The following is a 25,291-nucleotide window of genomic DNA, read 5'->3' on the forward strand; positions in this document are numbered from 1 at the left end:
AGACTGGCCCGCAGGTAGCGAGAGCTAATCTAGGCGGGCCAGACTTACAACTGTTTAAGGATAAAATTAATAGTATTACAGTTATTACAATCCAAGAAAGAAAAAAATGAGTTTAGAGGAGATAGAGAAATCACGAGTAACACACACACACAAAAAAAAAAGAAGAAAAAAATCGAAAATTTAACGAAAAACAAAAATTAACGAGCAACTATTTTTGCAAAACCTATTTTCTGTACTATGATAGGCATTTCAATATAGTCATTTTCATTTACCAAAATATTGAGGAGGCTAGAAGCCGGCGAATTCCTCCGTTGAATTCTTTCTTGCTAAAGTAATGAGGTAACTTTTTCCTGGGAAAATGAGCAATTCCTTGCGGACCGAGGCGGCAACAGACGTCACTTCCTTGCATCCAATGGAAACAGGAATTTTTGGGCTGAAATTGTGTCAAATTTATTTGTACGTAAACGGGATCAAATTGTGTTGAATTTTTCAAAATCTCATCTCAGTCGAGACTGAATTACAAGAAATTTGTGGTGTGGAGACGCGAGGCGCTGAGAGAGGCATATAAAATAAGGTCAAAATTTCTGAAAGGACTGCTTGTAGTCTAAGGAAACATTGGATGATGATGACAATTACGATGATGATGATTTCCTTAATGAAGAAGGAAGCGTACCTTCGCAACACTGAAGAAACCGCATTGTACAATAAGGATTTCATAAAGTCCTTTTCTATTCCAACCTTTGTATTTCTCACCATGTTTCTTAAACGCCTGGATAATCTCAGCCTCAAACTTGTCAAGTACAAGACAGTCGTTTAACTAAAACTAGTGTGTTCTATTCTTCTCTGTCTTACCCCCCGCCCAGATTAGTATACATTGCTGTTTCCGAGAGCTGAGAAAATCTGCTCTTTAGATACAAGCAACAAAGCGAGTTTGAAGAGGAAACAGTGATTCGTCTGAAATTGGGATACGGTAGAAAGTCTGAAGATCATCTTTCTTTTCACGTGTTTTTTATTTACATCTTGTTTTGTTTCAATGATCAATCAGTTGCCAAAACAATGGTATCTAGAACACCTATTAGTTCTTTGAATAACCGGTTTCAAAAGACAGTTAATTATTTTTGATTAATGAATACACTCCACGTTAGGGTCAAACTTTCTGTTAAGCCTTGGCACATCGCAGTAAGGTTGAATAGAGTATGTCCCATCCATAAAATCAATTCGAGTGATTAAACGGAAGTTTCCTTGTGGTTTAGCTAGCAAATCGGTTATGTTGAATTCTGAAGTGGCTTGGTGACCATCAAAAGTGACATGCACGATTAACAAAGCAAACTGCTGATACGGAACATTTTAATTTTCCTTTATTATAAAACAGCCCAAACTAGCGCGGCTGACGCACGTTCGCACCGCAAAATACACTATGGGTTGCTAGTTCGAACCGGTTTTAAAAATCTAAGCGCTCCGGGAGACAGCAAGAGCATTAATCACACACGGCTCTTCTTTTGTTAGTCTAACAGAACTTTTAGCCCGGAATTTTGTGTGATCGCAGTGATCAATCTTGCGGAAATAATATTAGCCCCAGGCAACAGAATATTTCGGTAACAAATTAAGAATATTACGTTTGACATTGGTCAGTGTGGCACCATTTGGCTAATATCAAACTGCGGTTAATAAGAGCTCAAAGCAGTTCACCAAACATGTCTTCCAACAAGATAACCATGTCTGCGATCTCTGTAATTCTGTTGTTCATTGGAGGAGCTTTCAGCCAGACGACTACTAGTAAGTTAATGAACTTATTTCTGTTTGTAGAAGGATCTTTTGCCCCGTTTGCAACATGAACAGGTGCAAGGTTCATTTTACTACACGCGCATCCGCTCGTATCCATCGCAATTGAGTGAGTTTATCACATGTCTGTGATATCTGACACAGCAAAAAATGTTCTGTTTTAAAAGATGTAACCGAACTAAATGCTTTAGAGGAAAATTGTTATGTTTTAGTGAAGTTCTTTGAAAATGTTTTGCCAAGTCACGGAATAACTAGCGAGCTACAAATACCTCTGCATGAAATGATGAGCTTGTAAGACAAACCTTGTAAACAGTTCGGCCTAATTGTAAAATCATTCAGCGTCTTCAACGCTTCAGTTTGAGAAAATTTAAAGTGGTTAAATTTAATTGACATTATCCTTGAGCTATATTACACGTTAGTTATATATTACACTGATAAACGCGATAAACAATCTGCTTGTGAGTAATGCCGAAAGTTTCGGCAGTTCGTAGAGTTGATAGCCGTCTAGCAAACTTCCTGTAAAATGCCAGCATTTAATCCAATATAAACAGTGAACAACTGGCAGAAATTTGACGTTAATACAAGTTCTAAAATTGAACAAAATTAGACACTAAGTTTCGTAACAGTTCTCCAGTAATTGAGCGGTCAAGGTCCCGGTATCCCAGGCTAAACACTACTCAAGTAGGCGAAAGGCAAATGATACAACAAGAATCAATTCGTGTAAAGTAGTGTTCTTAGATACCACAGCATCAAGGCAAACAGCGCAACTGAAACAATAAATTCTTGGTTATTTTGTGTACAAGTTAATTCGTCCCCACTTCCCTCCCCTTCCTTCTCAACCCCCTCCCACCCCTCCCCCTTTCTCTCCAAATTAAACACGAAAGGAAGTTATAGCAGTCGCTGAGTCACCATATAGTTTGTCATTTTCCTTGTTGGCTTACCGCATGCTGAGATAATAAATCGTTTAATACTTTATTGAGACTTGCGCAACAGATAGTTTTTCTTTGCTCTGCTTAAGACTGAGATAGCAGACCGAATAACGGAGCTTTCGTGCAATGGAGGACAATGGAGGATTTTTTGACGGATCTAGAGTCACAAAAAGCCGGCCATCTTTAAAGCGTATCTTATATTTGTTTCGGGTATTTAGTTTTCTAGAACAAATTCTATTTTTGAGCGCTGTATACACAGTAGACTTCCTCCATCTCGAATACCGAATGACTATCGCTTTCTCATTCAGAACTCGCCGGTTTCCCTTAATACACGTTGAAACTTTTAGTTGATACTTGCGTGCAAAGGCGCTGCGAAACAAGTTTCACGAAGTGGTGTTACACGGTGAAACTCTTGGTTTTTTTTTCACCGGTGCGACCGTTGCGAGCCGTTGCAGAAGTAGAAAGCGGTTCTACTTTTCTTGAAACTTGTCTCGCAACGTATGGAAGTTGGAAAAACTTTCACGAAACCGACTATGTTACACGGTTCAACGCCTGCTGAAACTTTTTACGCAGCGCCGTTGCACACGAGTTTCAGCTAAAAGTTTCAACGTGTAACGGCTGCTTAATTTACTATTCATCGCGAACCATGGCATTTTTTTCCCTGGAATGCTCGAGGAAGCGGTAAACTACTGTGTGTTCAACTTGTTAAGGATAAACAAAGATTGTTAAATCAAATCCGTTTATATTTCGAGGGGAACTCAAGGTTGCGTGCCGAGCATATTGTTGCTGTAGGTCTTAATTAGCCGCCTCTTTAATCGCGACGCGAAATATAGTATTTTGGCCATTTCACACAAGCATCTGATTTCCAGGTGTTCACTGAGTAGGTGCAATTTTCATTTCTAAATTCTGAAGTGTGATCATTCAAATGGACGTTATATTGAACAGTTTTTTTCGACCGGTTTGTAACGGGTTTGCTGTTTATCACGTGTACAACGTGTGTTCTGTCGTGAAATCTAAAAAGTCATGAAGTGTGACCAATCAAATGAAAGTTGTTCAGACTTCTTTATTATTGTTTAATATTCTGTACCAAGTTACGGTGATGTTTTTAGATCTGTAGTTGAGATCCTAACGTGTGACCATTCAAATGAACTGACTACATTCAATATCTAGTTCAGTCATTTTTGTTGTAGTGCAACTTCACTCAGTTACAGAAGACTTTTTTGCGTTTGTGGCAAGTCCAAAGTGAGTTGAAATGTGTACACCTATTTAGGACTGATTAGAAATCGTAAACTCCTCAAGGATAAAAAAAAAAAGAAGAAGAAGAAGAAGAAAATTCAGGGTTAATACTCAGTGTAACTCGGCGTTGGCTCGGCGTGAGCTAGACAAAAAAATTCGGTGTATATATATTTCATGGATAATAAAACACATCAATCTTTGCTCGGAATAGGAAAGAGGCAAATATATTTGTCATTGGACATTATTGTTCCGAAATGCAAAGAGTTTGCCGAGAACGAGCTGTTAGTGGCCTTCGGCAATTACAAAATGTGTAAACATTTTCGTGCGTGAAAATAATAAAGGTTGTCGTTTATTTATCCATTAAAAGTTATTAGAATCCTAAGGATCATTGCTAAACCAGTTTCTTTGTTGAAGCATGGAATTATAAGTTTCGTATTCAAGAAAATGCTCACATGGAACCACAAAAGAATCAGTAATGCATGACAAATATTAACAAAGCGAGAATTTGGATATCATCGTCTGCAGTGTTTAAAATCAAAAGCAGTTGTTAACTTAGCTTTAAAGGCGATATCGTTAGTTGGTCCGCACGAAAACTTCAAAAGAAATAGTATGCTTGTTTTTGTCCATACTTTACGAAATATCGAGTAAAATATTCTGCGCTTTCAAAATTAAACGACTTTTCAGGTTCATAATCCACATTTGCCACAACCGGAATTGTTACCTGTTTTTATCTTATTTCTACCGGTATATATGATATTGCATATAGACTAATTTTGAGTGATCAGTACTTAAGACTCTTCATTTTAGGTGATATTGTGATTTATGTGTGTCTGGACTTTGTACTCAAACCAGCGGAAAGTTAGTAATGAGTCATTGTGTTTCTCCACAGTTAAATATATTATCAAGTGACCTGTTTTGGATGTTAAAACTACTTTCTCTTTCTTGGTCTAATTCATTAGAGCTATGAATAAATCCGTCTTTAAAATGAGTTTCTGCTAGGTATGAAATATTTCCACGATATGTATACGTAGCTTAAATACTATCTGAAAGCACGCGTGGCGAGTTGACCGCTTTCAACAGGTTTGTTGATTATCTGCATGCATATCAGTCCAATAACAAACGCTCTTCCATCTTGAGATCTTGAGATTTTCAAATAAATTCTTTCCTGGCAGTGAGGCGTCTCACGTTTTGAAAACTGGCAGCTATAACTCGGGGAAATCCTGCGAAATCGAACAGAACATTTTCCCTGATACTTACTGCCAAGAGGCCTTAGGCCTACGTGGTGAAAATCGCGGCCTAATGTTCCGAAAGATTGAGCAGGATAATTGTTTTATTACTCAATTGCATTGATGATGACAATGCACAGTTTTATTGCAGAAAAGGTGTAGACGATCTTTATTTTGCCATTTTTCTCCCCGACATGTACACACGAAATTACAGTCAAACCTTTTTATTACGGACACCAAGGGGACAGGAATAAGTGTTCGTATTATAGAGGTGTCCGTTTTAGAGAGGTAGGCCTTATATGGATTTCGGTCTCTCAGGGACCAAGTGAACTGTCCGTTATAGAGAGGTGAGGTGTCCGTAAGGAGAGGTTCCACTGTACTTGTATCATAGGATAACTGTTGACAACAGACGACGAATATTCAGTGCACCATGACCATGATATTTGGGCAGTGTTACAATGTGTTGAATAATATCATCTGATATCTATAACCGTATTTGGGCAGTGTTACAACGTGTTGAATAATTACGCATGATGCCCTGAGGGCAGCACGTGTCTTAAAATGGGCTCGATATCTTCGTCGTCGCATTTTTTCCCTTCATGGTAGCCTCAAATCGGCATCTTTCAATTATTGACTCATTACGCGTAATGCCCTGAGGGCAGCATTGTGGCGGCCATCTTGTTTACATGTTTTAGACTCCACAAGGCCGTTCTCAAAAAGAAAATTGCACCTGTCAAAGCGGTAAATGGAAAGATTAACTTCTAAGAAGCACTTGACAAATAAAACGGTGGAAATTGGAGAGTTCCTGGCGAAGGAATCGTGCTTTGTTTGACAGTTTTAGAACCTGGCGAAGGAATCGTGCTTTGTTTAACAGTTTTAGAACCACGATGGGAGACTGAGAAGAGGTCATTGAGTAAGCTGACGTTATCGTAATGGAATTTCCGAAATTTCCGGAACAACCATAAGTAGCGTAACACAAGGGAAACAACATAACACGATCTTCGTGACTCAAACTCTTCCATTAGCAAAGATAGTTTTATCAGTCTACGAAGCATACAATTGGAATAAATGAATCATTCACCACATTACGCGTAAATGCCAGTATAGGCATCTTGTTTCATATGATTTCTAGTGAAAAGCCCTGTTCGTGGCGAGTTCCCAGAAGCTTAGTGGTTAGGTCATCCGACAAGTGTGCAGGTCAGGGTTCGATTCCCTTCGTGGACCTCGTCTCGTGCTCATCATGATGAATGTTTGCTATGTCTTCTGACATGTTCCAGTTTAATTTAAGGCATAATTGCGTCACGTGACACATGTCAACCAATCACATGCTATACCACCCAGCGACTCACACATCATAACCAGCGTTTTTAGACAAGCTATGCGCTAACAAACTGTGTGTTTATATTGACATACCGGCCATAAATTTCGTGTGTCATATACTAACAGTCCGACCTCCAGGAGCACCTCAAATCAACATTAGAACACCGTTAAAAGCTCCGAAAAAAACCCATTGCTATTTGGACTTATTTTGGGATTTAAACAAGAAGTTCCGCTATGAAAGGACAAGCCCCTCCTTCATTTCACACCTTTGTGGGCGTGAGATGCAAATATAGACGCCGTTCAGTCGTGGAAAGTTGTTGACTCAAGTGTCCTCGAAAAAATATGCCTCAAAATTTTAGAATATTACCACAGCAATATAAAATATCAAGTTCTTATTTGTTTTACAAGTGTTATTCTGAAAACTAAACCAATTTTATCGGTAAAAGCCGAGGAAAAAGACACTTGTTGTTTGTCAGTTGTTTACGCTCTAATGGTTGATTGGCAACTGAAGGTGAGAATGGCCTGGCCAGGCCCCTTTAATACTGGAACTTCCTGTTTAACAGCTCTTTGCTATCGCTACATATTATCGGAGATCACAATCATAAAGATGTAGCCTCTGTGTTTCCTGGAACGTGAATAAAATACGGTTACAAGCGGAAACAATGTGTTCGATTTAAATGGAAACATGGTTTTCATAGCTATTTTGTTCCACTAAAATTTGTCCGTTGAGCAAGACTTGCGCACTTTCTTTTCCATCTACAAAATTTATCATTCGTTCTTACTCACTAGAGCAGAGTGAAGAGTCCCAAGTTGGGTTTGAAATCATTTCTGTGGAGGATTAGCTGAGTTACTTTCGAAGGTTTCTGCCCCGGATTTACTACTAGAAAGAAACGGTCACATTTTATTGCTGCTTTTTGGGGGAGGGGGAAGGAAAAGGAGATGCCGAGGGTGACTCTTCAATGTTAGTTAAGGAGTAAGGAAAACTTGCGGACCCAGTAAAAAAAAATCCTCGCAGCAGGGTGCCAAATCAATAATGGAGTAAGCATCAACTACAAAATTCGAACCCGGCCCTCATCGGTTGGAGGATAGTTCTCTCACAACTGTGCATGAAATAACCCTGCACCCTGCTTTCTTGGCATCTCCTCTCTCAAGCTAAGCCCCTTGGCAATACCGCCACCACAACTGACACATATTTAATTGGAGCGTTGCTTTATCTACGGCTCTTGTAAGTTTTACGCATTTTTTCATTTAATTTCTTTCAGCCCTAACATCATCATCAGTGTCGGAATCCGTGACACCATCAACGTCACAATCCAACGAAACACCGGTGTCACAATCCATCACACTATCAATGTCATCCTCCAGTACTCCATCAGTCTCTCAATCCGTGACACCATCAACGTCACAATCCAGCAAAACACCGGTGTCACAATCCGTCACACCATCAATGTCATCATCCAGTACTCCATCAGTGTCTCAATCCGTGACACCATCAACGTCACAATCCAACGAAACACCGGTGTCACAATCCGTGACACCATCAACGTCACAATCCAGCGAAACACCGGTGTCACAATCCGTCACACCATCAATGTCATCATCCAGTACTCCATCAGTGTCTCAATTCGTGACACCATCAACGTCACAATCCAACGAAACACCGGTGTCACAATCCGTGACACCATCAACGTCACAATCCAGCGAAACACCGGTGTCACAATCCGTCACACCATCAATGTCATCATCCAGTACTCCATCAGTGCCTCAATCCGTGACACCATCAACGTCACAATCCAACGAAACACCGGTGTCACAATCCGTCACACCATCAATGTCATCATCCAGTACACCATCAGTGTTTCAATCTGTGACACCATCAACGTCACAATCCAGCGAAACACCGGTGTCACAATCCGTCGTACCATCAATGTCATCATCCAGTACTCCATCAGTGTCTCAATCCTTGACACCATCAACGTCACAATCCAACGAAACAACGGTGTCACAATCCGTCACACCATCAATGTCATCATCCAGTACTCCATCAGTGTCTCACTCGGTGACACCATCAACGTCACAATCCAGCGAAACACCGGTGTCAGAATCCGTGACACCATCAATGTCACAGTCTATCACACCATCGGTCTCGGAATCCGTGACACCGCCAATGTCACAGTCCATCACACCATCAGAGGCACAGCCAACATCAATGGCTTCAAGTCCTGCAAAACCGGTTGATACTAGTGGACTATCCGGTGCTACTGGTACGTATGCTACAATGTTTATAGTTTGAGTGGTTTTCAAATGAATGTGGTAAAGCCAAAACCAAGATCATTTTTCTAATTAATCGCAGCATAAGACAATAAACCAACGAGATCTAAAAGAAAATTGGCGTTGATTGACACCACGGAGGGAGAAAATAACCGGGGCGAGCGATTCAAGATTGGTTTTGGTTATACGTCTATTTGGTTGAGTGGTGCAAACGTTTTCTAACCAATCTCTGCGGAGTGATGAAAATTAATACCTAGGCAAACGCAAATAATATTCGAGACCCAATTGAAAAACACGTCATTCTATAAGCTCTTTGGTCCAATCTTGCTCTGGAACAGAGGCACCTCAAATGAGGGGGCATTGAATGACAGTTCAGCCTTGTAGACCTTCTGCAGCTATAGATAAGGCGATTATCAAGTTTTGTATGAACATACAAAGAAACTTCCAAGCAATTCCATTCGACGAAGAATACAGTTTGTGAGTCAACATCTTCTTTGGCTTTAATTTTACACGTGTTTTAGTGGCGTAGCGTTTCGGTTGTTCGGTGATTTAAATGCTCCATTTTCTAGTTTTGCTACGACTGTGAATGTTCTAAAATTCTCGGAATGAGCTTGTCCTCTTTTGCAACCAGATTCGTTCACATTTTTCTGGAAGGAGGGATTAGACCTCCACGTCGACCTCTTCTCCGCCAATACTTTCCGTATCAATATTCCATACGTTTGATGAGAATAATTACTAAAGTAATATATAATTATAATAAGAAGCTTCCAAGAATCCTTTTTCCTCTTGAAAAAATTTGAATGCAAAATTACTTTGTCAATTTGACGTCAATTTGAATTTGAAGAATTCGACTCCAAGTGGAAATAATACATGCCATCAAATATCTGTCATATCAACCTTAGGGCGATGATATCGTAAGTCACGTGTCCATAATAATAATAATAATAATAATAATAATAATAATAATATTCTCGTGCTTTAAGTCATGGTAGCACGAGATTACTATTATTATTATTATTATTATTATTATTATTATTATTATGAATAATAATAATGATAATGATGATTATTATGATGATGATGATAATAATAATCTAGTAAATGATTCTTTATATTTTATTCCAGAATCCGAACGCAAAACGATCATGGCCCTATTGTCCGTGGCTATCGCTGTGGTGTGCCTTGGCATCCTCATCATTATAATAGCTGTCATTTGGATATCTAGAAAGTAAGGGTGAAAAACGCTTTCTTAATTTTCAATGTGCGAATTTGTAAAACGTTAAAGGGGCAGTGTCACCAATTTTTTGTGTCACTTTGAATAGCCAAAAATATATCTGAATCGATGGAATCGTCAAAAGAATGGTTCAGTTTTGTTAACGAGAACCCTAATGATGCACAGAAACTAGTATTAATTATCTTTTGCGGGGGATGGCTAGGATGGAAATGGATTACAACTTGAAAAATTGGCAAGTTTTTTCAAGTTCCTCCTGTGTATTGTAGAGAAGTCGTCAAAAAACTGCTTATAGTTTGTTCTTCCCCGAATAAATCCCTTGATATTTCATTCTCGGTGCTCTAACAGCAATTTCATGTTAGAAAAAAGGTTCTTTGTCAAATATTTGAGCCATTTTGACGAAAATATAGCAAAATCGCCGTGACAGTGTCCCTTTGACACTTTGGCTTGAGTATAGCATGTTACAGCAAATAAGACAGTAAGTAAGCCTGATGACAAGGATAATTCTTGTCGAAATATCTGATTGATGCTCTCTCTCGACAAATTGAACATTCTGGGAAATAGCCGCATTCACACTTCATTGATTCGCGTTATAAAGGGATTATTTTAGCTTAGATACTTAAAGGGTGTGTTTACACGATACCCGGGTACTACTTTATATCGGGACCATTTCACCCCGTGGCTCTCTGTGAAGTCGCATACCCGATACCGGACGTGTCCACAATACACCCCTCTGTAACAGATCTGGTGAAATCCCACCGAGTGTGTTATTTTTCCCTCCCTGGTGAACTGTGATCATCACTGACCACTGGTAGATTCTAAAAATTTCCCTGGTCAATTTTATTTCTTCTCTTGGTAGAATTTGTGTGGTTTGCCACCACAACCTCGTGGCTCCTTTGGTTAGAGCGCTGGTGATCTAATGCAAAGGTTTTTTTTTTTCGTGAGTTCAAACCCCTCGGAGGGATCAATGAATTTTCTTTAGCCCCAGAAAATCAAACTTAACTTAAAGCACTCGAAAAAATAATTTGATTCCATTTCTGTTGCATTAGATGGGTTCTACGCGGCTCATACAGTTTGGAGTACTTTCTTTTCTCAGCTTGTGCTCGTGCGTAACAGCTCAACTGCACTGCGCATGCGTATGTCATCCTCTATCGCTTTGCGAATAGTTCATTCTCATTCCCAGGGCTCCATGGTTTTTCTCCTTTGTTGTCTCACGCGTACGGTTCTACCGCTGATCGAATCGTAGGCACTGAATATGAGGCTAACGTCAGCTCATACAATTATGGCAAAATTGCATGGTATCCTTTAAAATCATACATGCAGTTTAAGGGAACCATTTTGTTATATTGCTGTCTTTCTATTAAGCTTTTCTTACTCATCTGTCCTCATGCTAGATCTAATAAGAATTTTTCTCTTACAGGATTTAGTGAGAAAAGAACCTCACGAATTAATTGGAGAGGATGCAGGGACACAATAAGGACACAGCGACAACAACAACAACAACAACAACAACAACAACGTTTCTGTAGTCGTGGACAAATGAGAAGAAACTTCCACTGCTAAAACGTACATGTATAATAAGTAGTTTCTCGTGCTTCGTTAAACGAAGGGCTAGCGGGTTTAATAAACGTCAAATAACGCAATAATCATATGTATAATAATTAGTTTAGTAATAGTTTTCTTAACACAGTTACCATATAATGTTCAAAATTAAATTTTTGTTTTAGTAGCGCTACGTTTGGTAGCTTAGAATGCCGTATACGTGCTTTAATTCAAACCATGGTATAACAGTGTATAACAGTATGCATAGTGATCTACAGTTACCCAATTTCAGTGTTTAAAGTAATTCTCGTTTTCTTTGCATTTGCTTTGAAATCATTTAAGACAGGCTTTAGAAATATAATAATTTTAGTTAATTAAACGATTTATATAGCTCACTAACAAATTAAGTTACTTGAATTTAGCATTATCAGGCCCGTAGCAAGGCTAAAATAACTAGGGGGGGCCGAGCAAAATGGTTAAACAAAACTACTTCCCCCCCCCCCCCCCCCTCTGCCCGTCACCCCAAAAAACAGACAGATTAGGGAGTTTAAGATGCAACGAGAACATAAAAAAGCAGTACATGTAGTAAGCAAATCAATAACTTTGCACCTGTGTCACACTTTATGGTACATTTCTTTGCAGTTTTTTTTTTTGTTCTTTTTTTACGCGGACTACCGCGTAAATTCCTTATTTCTCGTTTGACGGAGGAAGTAAACAAACGAGGACAAATTTTTCTTCCTCTTTTTAAATTTGGAAGCTGGCAGTGAGAATCCGACTGTAGGAAGATTTTTTTCTTGAGAGGACATATTTGTGTAGCTTTCGACAACGCGCGAATACTATTTTTTTTTTATAAACTAAGGGCATTTATATTGCTATCAATGAGCGGGTGTCTTAAAAAACAACTAGTTTATTTCAACAGTTTTCACGGTTTGAGATTGGTTGATTTCGATCTATTTTGGTTCTTATTTCCGATTCACAAGGTAGGAGTGCCTTCGTTGCTGGTGTATATAAAAACAAAAAATACAAAACTGAATGCAAGGCTGGCACTACGGCAAAGGGCAGATTAATTAGTGGCCGGATTTATTAGTGGCCAATATTTCGACTAAACTAATAAATCTGGCCACTAATAAATCTGCCCTTTGCCGTAGTGCCAGCCTTGCATTCAGTTTTGTATTTTCACGTTCAAGTGACGCCTGACACGAGGTCTTTCACAAGAGAGATCCGGCAAAATTACCAGCAAGTTTAATTCCTGCGTTGTGTGGACCTCTGCATTCAAAAGTTTTCTATAAAAACAAACTGTTAGCGAAAGAAACTGACAGGTAGTAAACAAATTATTGAAGGTTGTGAAAAGGCGCTTGCAGCATCAGAGTTCAAGACTGATTGATCAGTGCAGATTAATCTGTTTTAATTATCATTTTTTTGGCACGTCGTTTTTTCACTTCCAAAAATTCTGGGGGGGCTCAACCTGCCCCTCCCCCTGCTACGGGCCTGATTATGTATATTAGTCTAATATTTGATGAATTGTTTACTTGATCACCGAAAAGCCGTATGCGGGATGTGTGTTAATTAAGCACCCACTCACTTGAACACTGAAGCCTAATTTATTGCCGAAAACCAATATTTTCCCGTTTGCGTATGCGTTGTTGCACTGTGGCTGAAGTAAGTATTACGGCCCTGTAACTTTGTTGGTCTCAGTGACTGGGCAACACCTTGGCAATGACGTTAATATTTGGCATGAGGGCCATTAAGTGTCTTTTTGAAGCGTAGGTGATAAGTAATATCTAAAACACGAGCAGCAGTGTTTTATCGGGGTTTAAAACCACGAGGCGCAGCCGAGTGGTTTTAGACCCGATAAAACACGTGCTGCGAGTTTTTTGAATGGCTTTAAAAACATTCCTGGAAAAGCGTGTGTCAAGAGAGTTCATAACAATGATGCTTTTGTGAACGTTGGAAATTAGCATACTAGAAAGACATTAAACACCGCATACTAATAAGGAGGAGGTTTTATCGGTTTTTAAAACCACTGCACGTGATGTTTTATCGACCATTTGATGGGTCAATGGCCTTGTGAATTATTAATGAGGTCTTGAACATCACAGAAAAGTCTTGGATGATGACGTCATAGTATCGGTATCGAAAAAATGCCTAATATTGGTGACTCATATTTCTGCAAGATCTTTTAGAGATCCTGCGTATGCCTGCAGCGTTTTCGTTGTGCGGTTCCTTGCTTATTGTTTGCTAACATCGGTAAATGTCATACCAGTATCGATTCGATTTGAAACAGTGTTTCAACTTTAATTTTGTGACACTTCCTTCAAGCTCAGTGCAACAGCAATAACACAAAATGGAAAAATATTGTTTTTCGACTCTAAAACAACCTTTAATTGTTCAAGTGAGCAGTCACGTGAACGGTCTCAAAAAGGTATCGAAAAATTCGATACTTCTCGCAAGTACCGATATGATATCGAGTATTTGGTATCGGTATCAGTGCACCCTTGCTGAACTTGTGCTCTCCGATCCTCGGAAACCCAGGGGCAGAAAGGTTAGTCAGGAGGAGGTCAAACCCTCACCTGTTTTGTCCTCTTTCTGACTCCACTATCTGCCTCTGGGTCTCCGAGGATAGCGCTCTCCTGTAAAAGAAAATATGTGATGAAAATAATAAAACACAATTCAGCATAAACATAAAAGTATTTTAACTGTATTTGGCAGCATGGAATATCATGAAAATCATGAATATACATTACCCGGCCTGTTATTCAGTAACACGGATTCTGCTTGAAACCTTGTCAAATATGTTGGACGTTTGACGTGTGTCATGTGACCAGCAAAAAGAATTCCAAGCTACGTACGTAAGTGTTAAAAATTGAATTGGTTTTCCGTGAATTTCTCGAAAGCTGTGACTCGAACTAGGCCATTTCCGAGTTGGTGTGAGCCTCATTATGAAAGCGAGGCTAAGTGCAAAGCTTTTCATATAAAAATCAGTTTTGTTTGCATATGCATGAAAACTAACTTTCGTAATAATAAATTTGCAATTAGCCTCGCTTTTATAATGAGGTTCAAAAAACGCGGAAATGGCCTAGTAAGAGGCTTTGGCCATGAATTCTCAACTGCGAGAACAGACTCGAAGTCAGTATTTCAGTGATGTATTCGAAAACGTGGAAATATAAAAACCTGAAACGTGAACCAATTTTCGAGAGATCTGTCTTAGCTTTCGAGAGATGTTAGGTGTTAAGGGCCTTAGCGTTCAGGCCACCCTTACATGGCCACCCAAAAAGTAGCGGTATTCCCAAAAGGTTGTTACTAGAATGAATATATCTAACAAGGTTGGACACCTCATGATATTTACACAACAAAAGGGCTGTGACGTCAATACAGGAAAGCTAGCTATTCCTCAGTTGTTTATCGCGTAAAGAGGAAGAAAGCATTACTATATCCCATGATTTCAACGGACATTCAACTTCAGAAGAAAAAATTACCACGGACTGCGCCCCCCCCCTACGCTATAAATAAGCTTATCCCCTGAGCAAGACCTGCCTGGACACAACTAAATTCAAGGTATCGACGGAACAAGCGAAGTGGCAGTAATTTTTTTCGGAGTTCACGTCATCTGATCCTGTAAGCTATTTCAGTCCAAGTGTTTTCCGTCTTGTTACGCGGGATGCCTGCGGCTGTTTCTTCCTCGTAGTCACAATGTCACAGATCACAGAAAACGTCAAAATGTGGTTAGAACATAAGTGAGCTCTATTTGTTCTTACCACATATTGACGTCTTCTGTGCATCATTAAGCTCTATTTGTTTACTTGTTTCCTTTAAGATTTGTTACTATTTATGTACTCTCCTCTTTCAATACAGATCAGTTTATCCAGAGCTTTGTAACTTGTTATGTAAATATAACCTCCCACTAGTAAATGCACTGTAGTAGTGGCCAACTCGAAAGCTTTAATTTGCTCCATTGGCTGCTTCGCACTTTTCAAATGTAATGCATAATTGAACATGGTATAAATCTAGCTCTATTTCTATTCTATTCTTTCGTACTATTATTGTTTGTTATTGTAGTCTGAATAAGTGCGAACAAATGAACTTGAACTTATTGCTGAACAGACGCACCGCAACGTGATGGAATCTATTTAAGTAGACGAGTTCCGCGTCACGACAGAAACGGAACATTGCAACTCGCATGCAGTCACATTTCCGTATGTGGGGGATTTTTATAATTTGACCGGCTGCACATGAAGGATATAAAGATTCAGCGCGCATCGAAAGGGAGAGTATTAAATGACTCTACAATTGGGCGATGTGAACCCTTAACGTATTCTTGTTTACAAATCTGATCTGGATTGTTGACCATTGAAAATGACAAGATTGACAAAGACAGCTGTTGATACGGAACTACTTAATTTCCGTAATTATAAAACAGCCCAAACTAGTGCGACTCACTCACGTTCATATCGCAAAAAACACTCTTGTTAATTTGCACTGATTTTAAAAATGTAAGCACACCCGAAGACATCAAGAACATTAACAACACCCCGGCTCTTCTTTTGTTAGTCAAACAGAGCTTTTAACCTGGTATTTTGTGTGATCACAATTCTCAATCATGCGGAAATATTAGCCCTAGACAACAGAATATATTGGCAACAAATTAGTGGCACCATTAGCCTAATATCAAACTGCGGTTAATAAGAGCTCAAAGCAGTTCAACAAACATGTCTTGCAACAAGATAACCATGTCTACGATCTCTGTAATTTTTCTGTTCATTGGAGGAGCCTTCAGCCAGACGCCTTCGTCCGGTAAGTTTAGTTAACCAACTTATTTCTGTTTGCACTAGGATTTTTTACCTCCTTTACAACGGTAACAGGTGCAAAGATCATGTTACTATATACGCACCCATAGCAACCGAGTGATTTTTCGCTGCCCATTATATCTTACAGAGAAACAAATTGATGTTTTCTCTAGCGAATTCAGTTTGGCTACAAAAGGTGTAGCCAAACTGAATTCCTTAGAGAGAAACTCTGAAGTTCTTTGAAAATGTTTTTCCAAGTAGCGAAATAAACTGGTGAACTACAAATACCTTTGCATTGCATGATAAAGTAAGACGACTTTGTAAACAATTCGGCTATAAGTTGTAGAACCACATAACGTCTTCGACGTTTCTTTTAGAAAAATTTAAACGTGGTTAAATTTATTTGATGTTCTCCTTGAGCTATCTAATACGTTGGTTATATATTACACTGGCAAAGGCGATAAACAATCTGCTTGTGAGTACAGAAAGTTTCGGCAGTTCGTGAAGTTGTTAGCCGGCTAGCAAACTTTGTGGAAAATGACAGCGTTCAATCCAACATAAACAGTGAACAACTGGCGTGAATGTGTCGCTAAAACAAGTTTTAAAATTGAACAAAAGATACTGAATTTCATCACTGTTCTCAAGAAATTAGCAGCTACGTTCCCGGTATCCTAGGCTAAGGGCTGTTCATGTATTTCTTTTAACTCACGTAGGCTAAAGGTAAATGAAACAAAAAAAAAATCATGTACAGTAAAGGGTTGTTCTTAGATACCACAACATTCAGGCGAACAGCGCAATTGAAACAATACATTCTTAGTTATTTGCTTGCAAGTTCTTTTGTCCGGGATAATTTCCTTCTTCTACGGACCCGCAACCCCTCCCCCTTCTCTTCAAACACAAAAGGAAGTTACAGGAGGTTACAGTGGGTCACAGTATATTTTTTCCGTTTTGCTGATTAATTTACAGCAAACTGAGATGATAAATTATATTATGCTTCATTTAGCAACAAGTGGTTCCTTTTTGCTCAGCGTACGGTTAAGGCGATAGCAGATTGAAAAACTGAACGTTCGAGCAATGGAGGATTTGTTGACGGATGCTTACACTCATATAGAGTCATGAATTTTGGCCGTCTTTGAGTGTTTCCTTTGGTTTGTTTATGTTAAAACCCACAAGTGTGAAATGAAAGAAAGTCATGTCATTCGTCTTATATTAATGATGTTGTAATGAAAGGAATGATTTGGTTCATTAAAATAATAAAAAAGGTTTTTGGTTTGATCCAACACCAGAAATAAAATTAAAGTCTAGATGTTCGTAAAGGAGTATTTTTAAAGTCACCCATAAAACAAATAAAGATTAAGCTTTTCATATTTAGCCTCTTTCATGGCTTCGACGACCTCGCGAGCGATGTTTCGCACTTTTTTTGCCACAAAGGAGCGAAGAACTCGTCGATAGGCAGCTGAAGCGCGTGGAAAAAAAAAAAAAAATAATAATAATAAAAAATAGAAAAATAAAAATAAATTACTTGGTGGCACATGAGAGGTGTTTTATTTTACTCCTACTCTTCTGTGTTTTTTTCGCCAGTTTCTTTGGTTTTCCTTATCCCTAAAAAAAGATATTTCCCTTGACAATTATAAAAGTAATTTGGGTCTCACCTATAGAGTCCCGAGCGATTTAACGAAAGGTGAAGTAGAGTTCAGATAATGACCTACAAATATCAATTAAGTTAACACTGTATAAGGCAAGTCTACCCCTTGTGATAAGTGGATGAATAGATAGATGGATAGATAGATAGATAGATAGATAGATAGATAGATAGATAGATAGATAGATAGATAGATAGATAGATAGATAGATAGATAGAAACAAACTAATTGTAAAGGTCAAGAAACCAACTTTATATAGGTCTTTAGCTGTATTTGCTCTACGTTTCGGCCGTCGCGGCCTTCCTCAGGAGCGTACACTAGTTTGACAATAACGGTAACGGTTAGGTCAATATGAATTCAAATAATGCACTTACAATAAACGGTTAACTATGACGAAATAGCGATAACGTGACAAGTTCAAATAGATTAAAGGCACGCGCGCGCGTGTAAATTAAGATTAGGTCACGGTGATCATACAAAATGACAACTATAAGGAACTTTACATGATTACAGTAAATTATTTATCATGGGTTTCAATTTGTTAATCCAAAAGCTCTCTCTGGCTCTTCTGATTGCAACGTCACTATTTCGTACCCCCTCTAGCACAGTTAATTTAAAATATTTAAGGCCACAGATAGATAGATAGATAGATAGATAGATAGATAGATAGATAGATAAATAGATAGATAGATAGATAGATAGATAGATAGATAGATAGATAGATCGATAGATAGATAGATAGATAGATAGAATCCTTTATTTTCATACGGCATTTTATCAAATTAAAATTTGTTTTGCCAGCTTCAGCAACACAATCCGTGCCAACTTCAATGCCAGAGTCCAGCCCTCCATCAGTGTCAGAATCCGTGACACCATCAATGCCACAGTCCAGCGCACCAACAAGGTCAGAATCTGTGACACCATCAATTCCACAGTCCAGTGCGCCAGCAAGGTCAGAATCTGTGACACCATCAATGCCACAGTCCAGTGCACCAGCAAGGTCAGGATCTGTGACACCATCAATGCCACAGTCCAGTGCACCAGCAAGGTCAGAATCTGTGACACCATCAATGCCACAGTCCAGTGCGCCAGCAAGGTCAGGATCTGTGACACCATCAATGCCACAGCCCAGTGCACCAGCAAGGTCAGAATCTGTGACACCATCAATGCCACAGTCCAGTGCACCAGCAAGGTCAGAATCTGTGACACCATCAATGCCACAGCCCAGTGCACCAGCAAGGTCAGAATCTGTGACACCATCAATGCCACAGTCCAGTGCACAAACAAGGTCAGAATCTGTGACACCATCAATGCCACAGTCCAGCGCACCAGCAAGGTCAGAATCTGTGACACCATCAATGCCACAGTCCAGCGCACCAACAAGGTCAGAATCTGTGACACCATCAATTCCACAGTCCAGTGCGCCAGCAAGGTCAGAATCTGTGACACCATCAATGCCACAGTCCAGTTCACCAGCAAGGTCAGAATCTGTGACACCATCAATGCCACAGTCCAGTTCACCAGCAAGGTCAGAATATGTGACACCATCAATGCCACAGTCCAGCAGACCAGCAAGGTCAGAATCTGTGACACCATCAATGCCACAGTCCAGTTCACCAGCAAGGTCAGAATCTGTGACACCATCAATGCCACAGTCTAGTTCGCCAGCAAGGTCAGAATCTGTGCCACCATCAGCGCCACAGTCCAGCAGACCAGCAAGGTCAGAATCTGTGACACCATCAATGCCACAGTCCAGTTCACCAGCAAGGTCAGAATCTGTGACACCATCAATGCCACAGTCCAGTTCACCAGCAAGGTCAGAATCTGTGACACCATCAATGCCACAGTCCAGCGCACCAGCAAAGTCAGAATCTGTGACACCATCAATGCCACAGTCCAGCGCACCAGCAAAGTCAGAATCTGTGACACCATCAATGCCACAGTCCAGTTCACCAGCAAGGTCAGAATCTGTGACACCATCAATGCCACAGTCCAGCGCACCAGCAAAGTCAGAATCTATGACACCATCAATGCCACAGTCCAGTTCACCAGCAAGGTCAGAATCTGTGACACCATCAATGCCACAGTCTAGTACACCAGCAAGGTCAGAATCTGTGACACCATCAATGCCACAATCCAGTTCACCGGCAAGGTCAGAATCCGTGACACGATCAATGCCGCACTCCAGTTCACCAGCAAGATCAGAATCTGTGACACCATCAATGCCACAGTCCAGTTCACCAGCTAGGTCAGAATCTGTGACACCATCAATGCCACAGTCTAGTACACCAGCAAGGTCAGAATCTGTGACACCATCAATGCCATAATCCAGTTCACCGGCAAGGTCAGAATCCGTGACACGATCAATGCCACAGGCCAGTTCACCAGCAAGGTCAGAATCTGTGACACCATCAATGCCAAAGTCCAGTTCACCAGCAAGGTCAGAGTCTGTGACACCATCAGAGCCACAGTCCAGTGCCCAAGCAAGGTCAGAATCCGTGACACCATCAATGTCGCAGTCCAAAGCACCATCAGTATCAGAATCCATGCAACCATCGATGCCACCTTCTATCGCACCATCAAGGACACAGTCAACACTATTAGCCTCATCTTCTGTAAAGACGGTTGATGTTATATGTGAAAGACCAACGGTTGTTGTTCGTAAGTATGCTACCATTTTTGTTTGAGCGATTTTACAAATCATGATCATCATGATCATCATCATCATCATCATCATCATCATCATCACCATCATCATCATCATCATCATCATCATCATCATCATTATCATCATCATCATCATCATCTATTAAATAATTCTCTAAAATATATTCCAGAATGCGAATTGATTCTGTTATCCGTGGTTATCGTTGTGGTGTGCCTTGGCGTCCTCATCTTTATAGTAGCTGTCATTTGTATATTCCAAAGGTAAGTGACAAACGCTTTCCTAATTTTCAACGTGTGAATATGTAAAGCTTTAACACTTTGAATTAAGTATACCATGTTGCAGCAAATACGACTGTAAGTCTGATGACAAGAATAATTACAGTTAAGTCTTGTCGTTATCGGATTGATGTTCCCTCAAGAACCATGATTCTGACAAATAAAGAAGTGTCCACGTCCACGTCCAAAGGGATTGTATTAACTTAGATAATTAAAGGGTGTGTTTACACGATATCCGGATACCACTTTATATCGGAACCATTTCATCCCACGGCCGTCTGGGATGTCGCTTATCCGATACCAGCCGTGTCCACAATACACCCCTCTGTAACAGATCTGGTGAAATTCTACGTGGTGTACTAGTTTTCCTCCCCTTGTGGTCATCTTCTGTCCTTGGTAGATGCTAAAAAGTCTCCGGTCAATTTTATTCCTATCTGCTGCAGAATTTAATTTCCCTGGTGTGGTTAGCCGCCTCATCCTCGTAATTCCTTTGGGTAGAGTGCCAACGATCTAATCCAGAAATTGTTTTGTGCGTTCAAACTCCGCGGAAGGATGCAAAAATTTTCGTTGACCTCGGGAAATCAAATTTCCTTCACAGGACTGGCAAGGTCGGGACAGTGACACCATCAGTGCCAGGATCCAAGCAACCATCAATATTATTGTCTATCGCACCATCAGGGACACAGTCAATACCAATGGCCTTTTCTGCTACAAAATGGCCTGATGATAAAGGTGGAGGACAAACTGGTGGTGCTGGTACGTACGCTATCATTTTTATTGTTTGAGTGGTTTTCAAATGAATGTGGTTAAACCAAAATCAAGGCCATTTCTCTAATTAATCACAGTCTACGCAATTAACACAATAAGCCAATCTCGCTCATGAAAAATACGTATGATTGACATCAGGGAGGGAGAAAATTACCGGAGCGAGTGATTCCCGATTGAATATGTTTTTCTTTTATTTGGTTGAGTGGTGCAAACGTTTTTTAAATAACCTCTGTGGAGTGATGTGCAGTAATACCTAGGCAAACGCAAATAATTTTCGATACCTAATTGAAAAACAAGTCACTGTTTATGCTCTTTGGTCCAATCTTGCTCTGGAACTGAGACTTCTCAAGCAATCTTTTGGGTTTTTTATCCTTTGCACTGCAACCAAAACTCCCGTAAGTGAAAAGCCTGGAGATCAAAGTATAGGTGTCCGCCTCACGGAAAGTGAAGAGATTCAGTGAGCGGATATTGAATGAAAGATCAGCCTTGTAGACCTTCTGAAACCACAGATAAGGCGTTATGAAGTTTTGTATGGATACACAAAGAAAGTTCCAAGCAATGCCATTCGACGAAAAACAGAGAAAGTCAACATTTACTTTGAATTTCGGATTTTTTTCTCAAAGAATGTTGTCATGTTAATTTCTAATTCATCTGTGTGTTAAAGAGTTTGGTCAATGCAACACGACAGTTGGGCGTTACAGATCTTCTAAACCCAAAGACAAGGCGATGAAGAAGTTTTGTATGAACATACAAAGAAATAAAAATGAAAGTCAAAGGGACTCATTAGTGCAAGGACTGACTGCACGATATTTCGACTGGCCAATACAAGTCTTCATCAGGTTTATAAGTGATGATGATATTCCAGTAAATGATTCTTTATATTTTATTCCAGAATCAGAACTCAAAACGATCCTGGTCCTGTTATCCGTGGCTGTCGCTGTGGTGTGCCTTGGCATCCTCATTATTGTAGTAACAGTCATTTGGATAGCTACAAAGTAAGTGACAAAAGCTTTCTTAATTTTCAATGTGGGAATTTGTGACTCCGGCGGAAACGTTGACTTGATTATGGCATGTTGCAGCAAATAAGACTGAAGGCTGACGACAAAGATAAGTACAGTTAAGTCTTTTCGTCACATCTGATTGATGTTCCCTGAAGACAAAATGAACGTTCTGATTCGCATGGTAAAAGGATTATATTACTTCAGATACTTAAAGGGTGTGTTCACACGATACCCGGGTACCGTCTGGGATGTCGCTTATCCAATACCGTTGGGACGAGTCCACAATACAGCCCTCTGTAACAGATCTGGTGAAATCCTACCTAGTGTGTTATTTTGCCCTCCCTGGTGAGCTGTGATCATCACTGGTCCCTGGTAGATTCTAAAAAGTTCATGCGTATGCGCATGTCTTCCTAGAGCTCCACGGTTTTTCTTTACACGTTGTGTCATGGTTCAACCGCTGATCGAACGAATCGTAGGGACTGGATATGAGGATGATGGTCTTTCGCTCACAAAATTCTTACAAAATTGCATGGTACCTTTAAAATTATACACGCAGTTTAGGACGACTATGACATTGTATTGGTGTCATCATGCTATAGATCTAATTAGAACTTTCTTTTCTTACAAGATTTAGAAAGAGAAAAAAGAACCTTACGAATTAACTAGAGAGGATACAGCGACAAAAACAACTTTTCTTTAGTCGTGGACAATGCAAATGAGTAGAAAACTCGACTGCTAAAACATACATGTACAATAAATAGTTACTCGCACTTTGTTAAACGAAGGGATAACAGGTTTAATAAACGTCAAATATCGTAATAATTACATGTTTATTAACTACATAATAAATATTTTTTCTCATGAGAATGGTGGTCTTATTCTTATATCGCACATGCTCTCACTTGTTTGAGTGGCGTTTGTGCTTATGCTTATGTCCTAGTGAAAACCAGTGTTTTTAATTCAAATGTTTCATTAGAACCGACCAATGACATGAAACTATGTGTACAGTGATTTAAAGAATTTCAATTCCGTGTCCAAAGTAATTCCAAAAAAAATTGCTTTGGCTTAGCTTTATTAATGCCTTGTAAAATAATTCAAGGCAGGTTTTTGAAATACAGTAATAATTTCAGTTAATTTAACATTCTTTATAACTCACTATTCCGAATATTAAGTTAGTTGAATTTAGTATTATGTATATCAGTTTAATTACGCTTCGAGGAGAGCCAAGATAATTAATTTTAGGAGGCGGCGTGGCCCAGTGGTAAGGGCACCGGACTTTGAATCCGGAGGTCCTGGGTTCAAGTCCCGTTTCGGCCACGCTTGTAAATAGCCAGCTGGTTTGCCTCCTGCCAGTTGGGATTTTTAACATGTTATGTTCGATTTGATTATTATTTGTTTTCCGTTATTTCTGAGTGGAACGCCTGTAAACTAGCTTTGGGTAGCTAAGTGCATTTCCACTATAAACAAAGCATTTAATTTAATTAATTTTGATAATTTTTCATCACAAATCGATGATAATTCATGCACTTCGGACTTTTACGAAAATGCTTAAGCGCTTTTGGGAATCCACCTCACCCCCCCCTCCCCCCCCCCCCCCCAAAAAAAAAAAATTAACCAACAGTTTTCGCGAAAGTCTTGAAAAACGTGCTTTGCACGGGTCAATGTATTTGCTTGAAATTTGAATCGCAATTATAAGTTCTTTTCGTGTTAGCTTAATTGGAGAATGAACTGGTTTGCATTTTAATTTACATGTAATTATTATACATGAAAGCTTATCTGGATAAATTTGTTATTTAGGAAAGCGTTTTGTCTGGTTTTCTTTATTGCGCAATTAGACACACAGGAATGGCTATGTAATATTATATTTCATTGCATATTCTTCAACGTTTCCACCAAATATTTCAAATCAGGGTCGAGGTTTACACAGTTTGAGTATTCACTGAATTGATCCTTCCCCGTATATCATCCAGTAAGTACAAAGTGAAACCTATTTTTATCCACGAGCTCACCAATAAATACCTTTGATTATTTATTTGTACGCATAAACAGATTGTGAATTTTGATAGTCATTCAAATCTGATGCTCTCATCGGCCAAAGCATCCCGCGTGAACGCCTCCAGGCCGCCGTCGTCAACGAAAACGTCGCCTGAAAATAAAAATTTATTTCATTTGTGCTACTTCCCGATCATTTTAACTCGCTCAACTTTTACAACAAATGGCGAACTATCCAGGAACCAAGTGGGAGTGGCGCACAAGTTAAGAAAGAAAAAGAAAAATTCACCGTCGTCCTTTTACGTTCTCCACAAAACCTTAAATGTGGTCATTTCACGCGCGTTGCTGTTTTGCAGAGGACGGCAAAGAAATGTACCAACATGTAAAACGGACGTGCAGAGCAATTGTTTTTGCTCATTTAACCTATTGTTTTGCGGTGTTGTCGTTGCCGTTGCCGTCGTCGTTGCTTAAGCTCCTTTTTATTTAAGGATACACGAGAAAGTAAGTTAATGTAATAACAATAGGCAAACACGACGTCATTTACAGTCATTAAATCAGCGACTATGCACTAAAAATATAACATGCAAAAGAGGCAAAAAAAAAAAAAAAGTAAACAAAACAAA

General features: G+C 39.5%; 1 protein-coding gene, 1 long non-coding RNA gene and 1 other non-coding gene across 3 annotated transcripts; all 3 read left to right on the plus strand.

The window, feature by feature from the left end:
- The first annotated feature begins 1,393 nt into the window (after positions 1-1,393).
- LOC146452185 (uncharacterized) lies at positions 1,394-11,623 on the plus strand. The gene is made up of 4 exons (XM_085098123.1): positions 1,394-1,776; positions 7,756-8,757; positions 9,890-9,992; positions 11,416-11,623. The coding sequence occupies exons 1-4, from the start codon at positions 1,695-1,697 to the stop codon at positions 11,420-11,422; spliced, it is 1,194 nt and encodes a 397-aa protein (XP_084954249.1). The 5' UTR covers positions 1,394-1,694; the 3' UTR covers positions 11,423-11,623.
- A 9,919-nt stretch (positions 11,624-21,542) lies between these two features.
- LOC146452186 (uncharacterized) lies at positions 21,543-22,695 on the plus strand. Its single transcript, XR_014859809.1, has 2 exons — positions 21,543-21,663; positions 22,568-22,695. It is a non-coding gene; the product is annotated as an uncharacterized LOC146452186 (long non-coding RNA).
- A 1,225-nt stretch (positions 22,696-23,920) lies between these two features.
- On the plus strand, positions 23,921-23,993 carry Trnaq-uug (transfer RNA glutamine (anticodon UUG)). Its single transcript has one exon. It is a non-coding gene; the product is annotated as a tRNA-Gln (tRNA).
- Positions 23,994-25,291: the final 1,298 nt, after the last annotated feature.

The sequence above is a fragment of the Pavona decussata genome, unplaced genomic scaffold (genome assembly GCF_977016875.1).
Source record: "Pavona decussata unplaced genomic scaffold, jaPavDecu1.1 SCAFFOLD_376, whole genome shotgun sequence".
NCBI classification, from domain to species: Eukaryota; Metazoa; Cnidaria; class Anthozoa; order Scleractinia; family Agariciidae; genus Pavona; species Pavona decussata.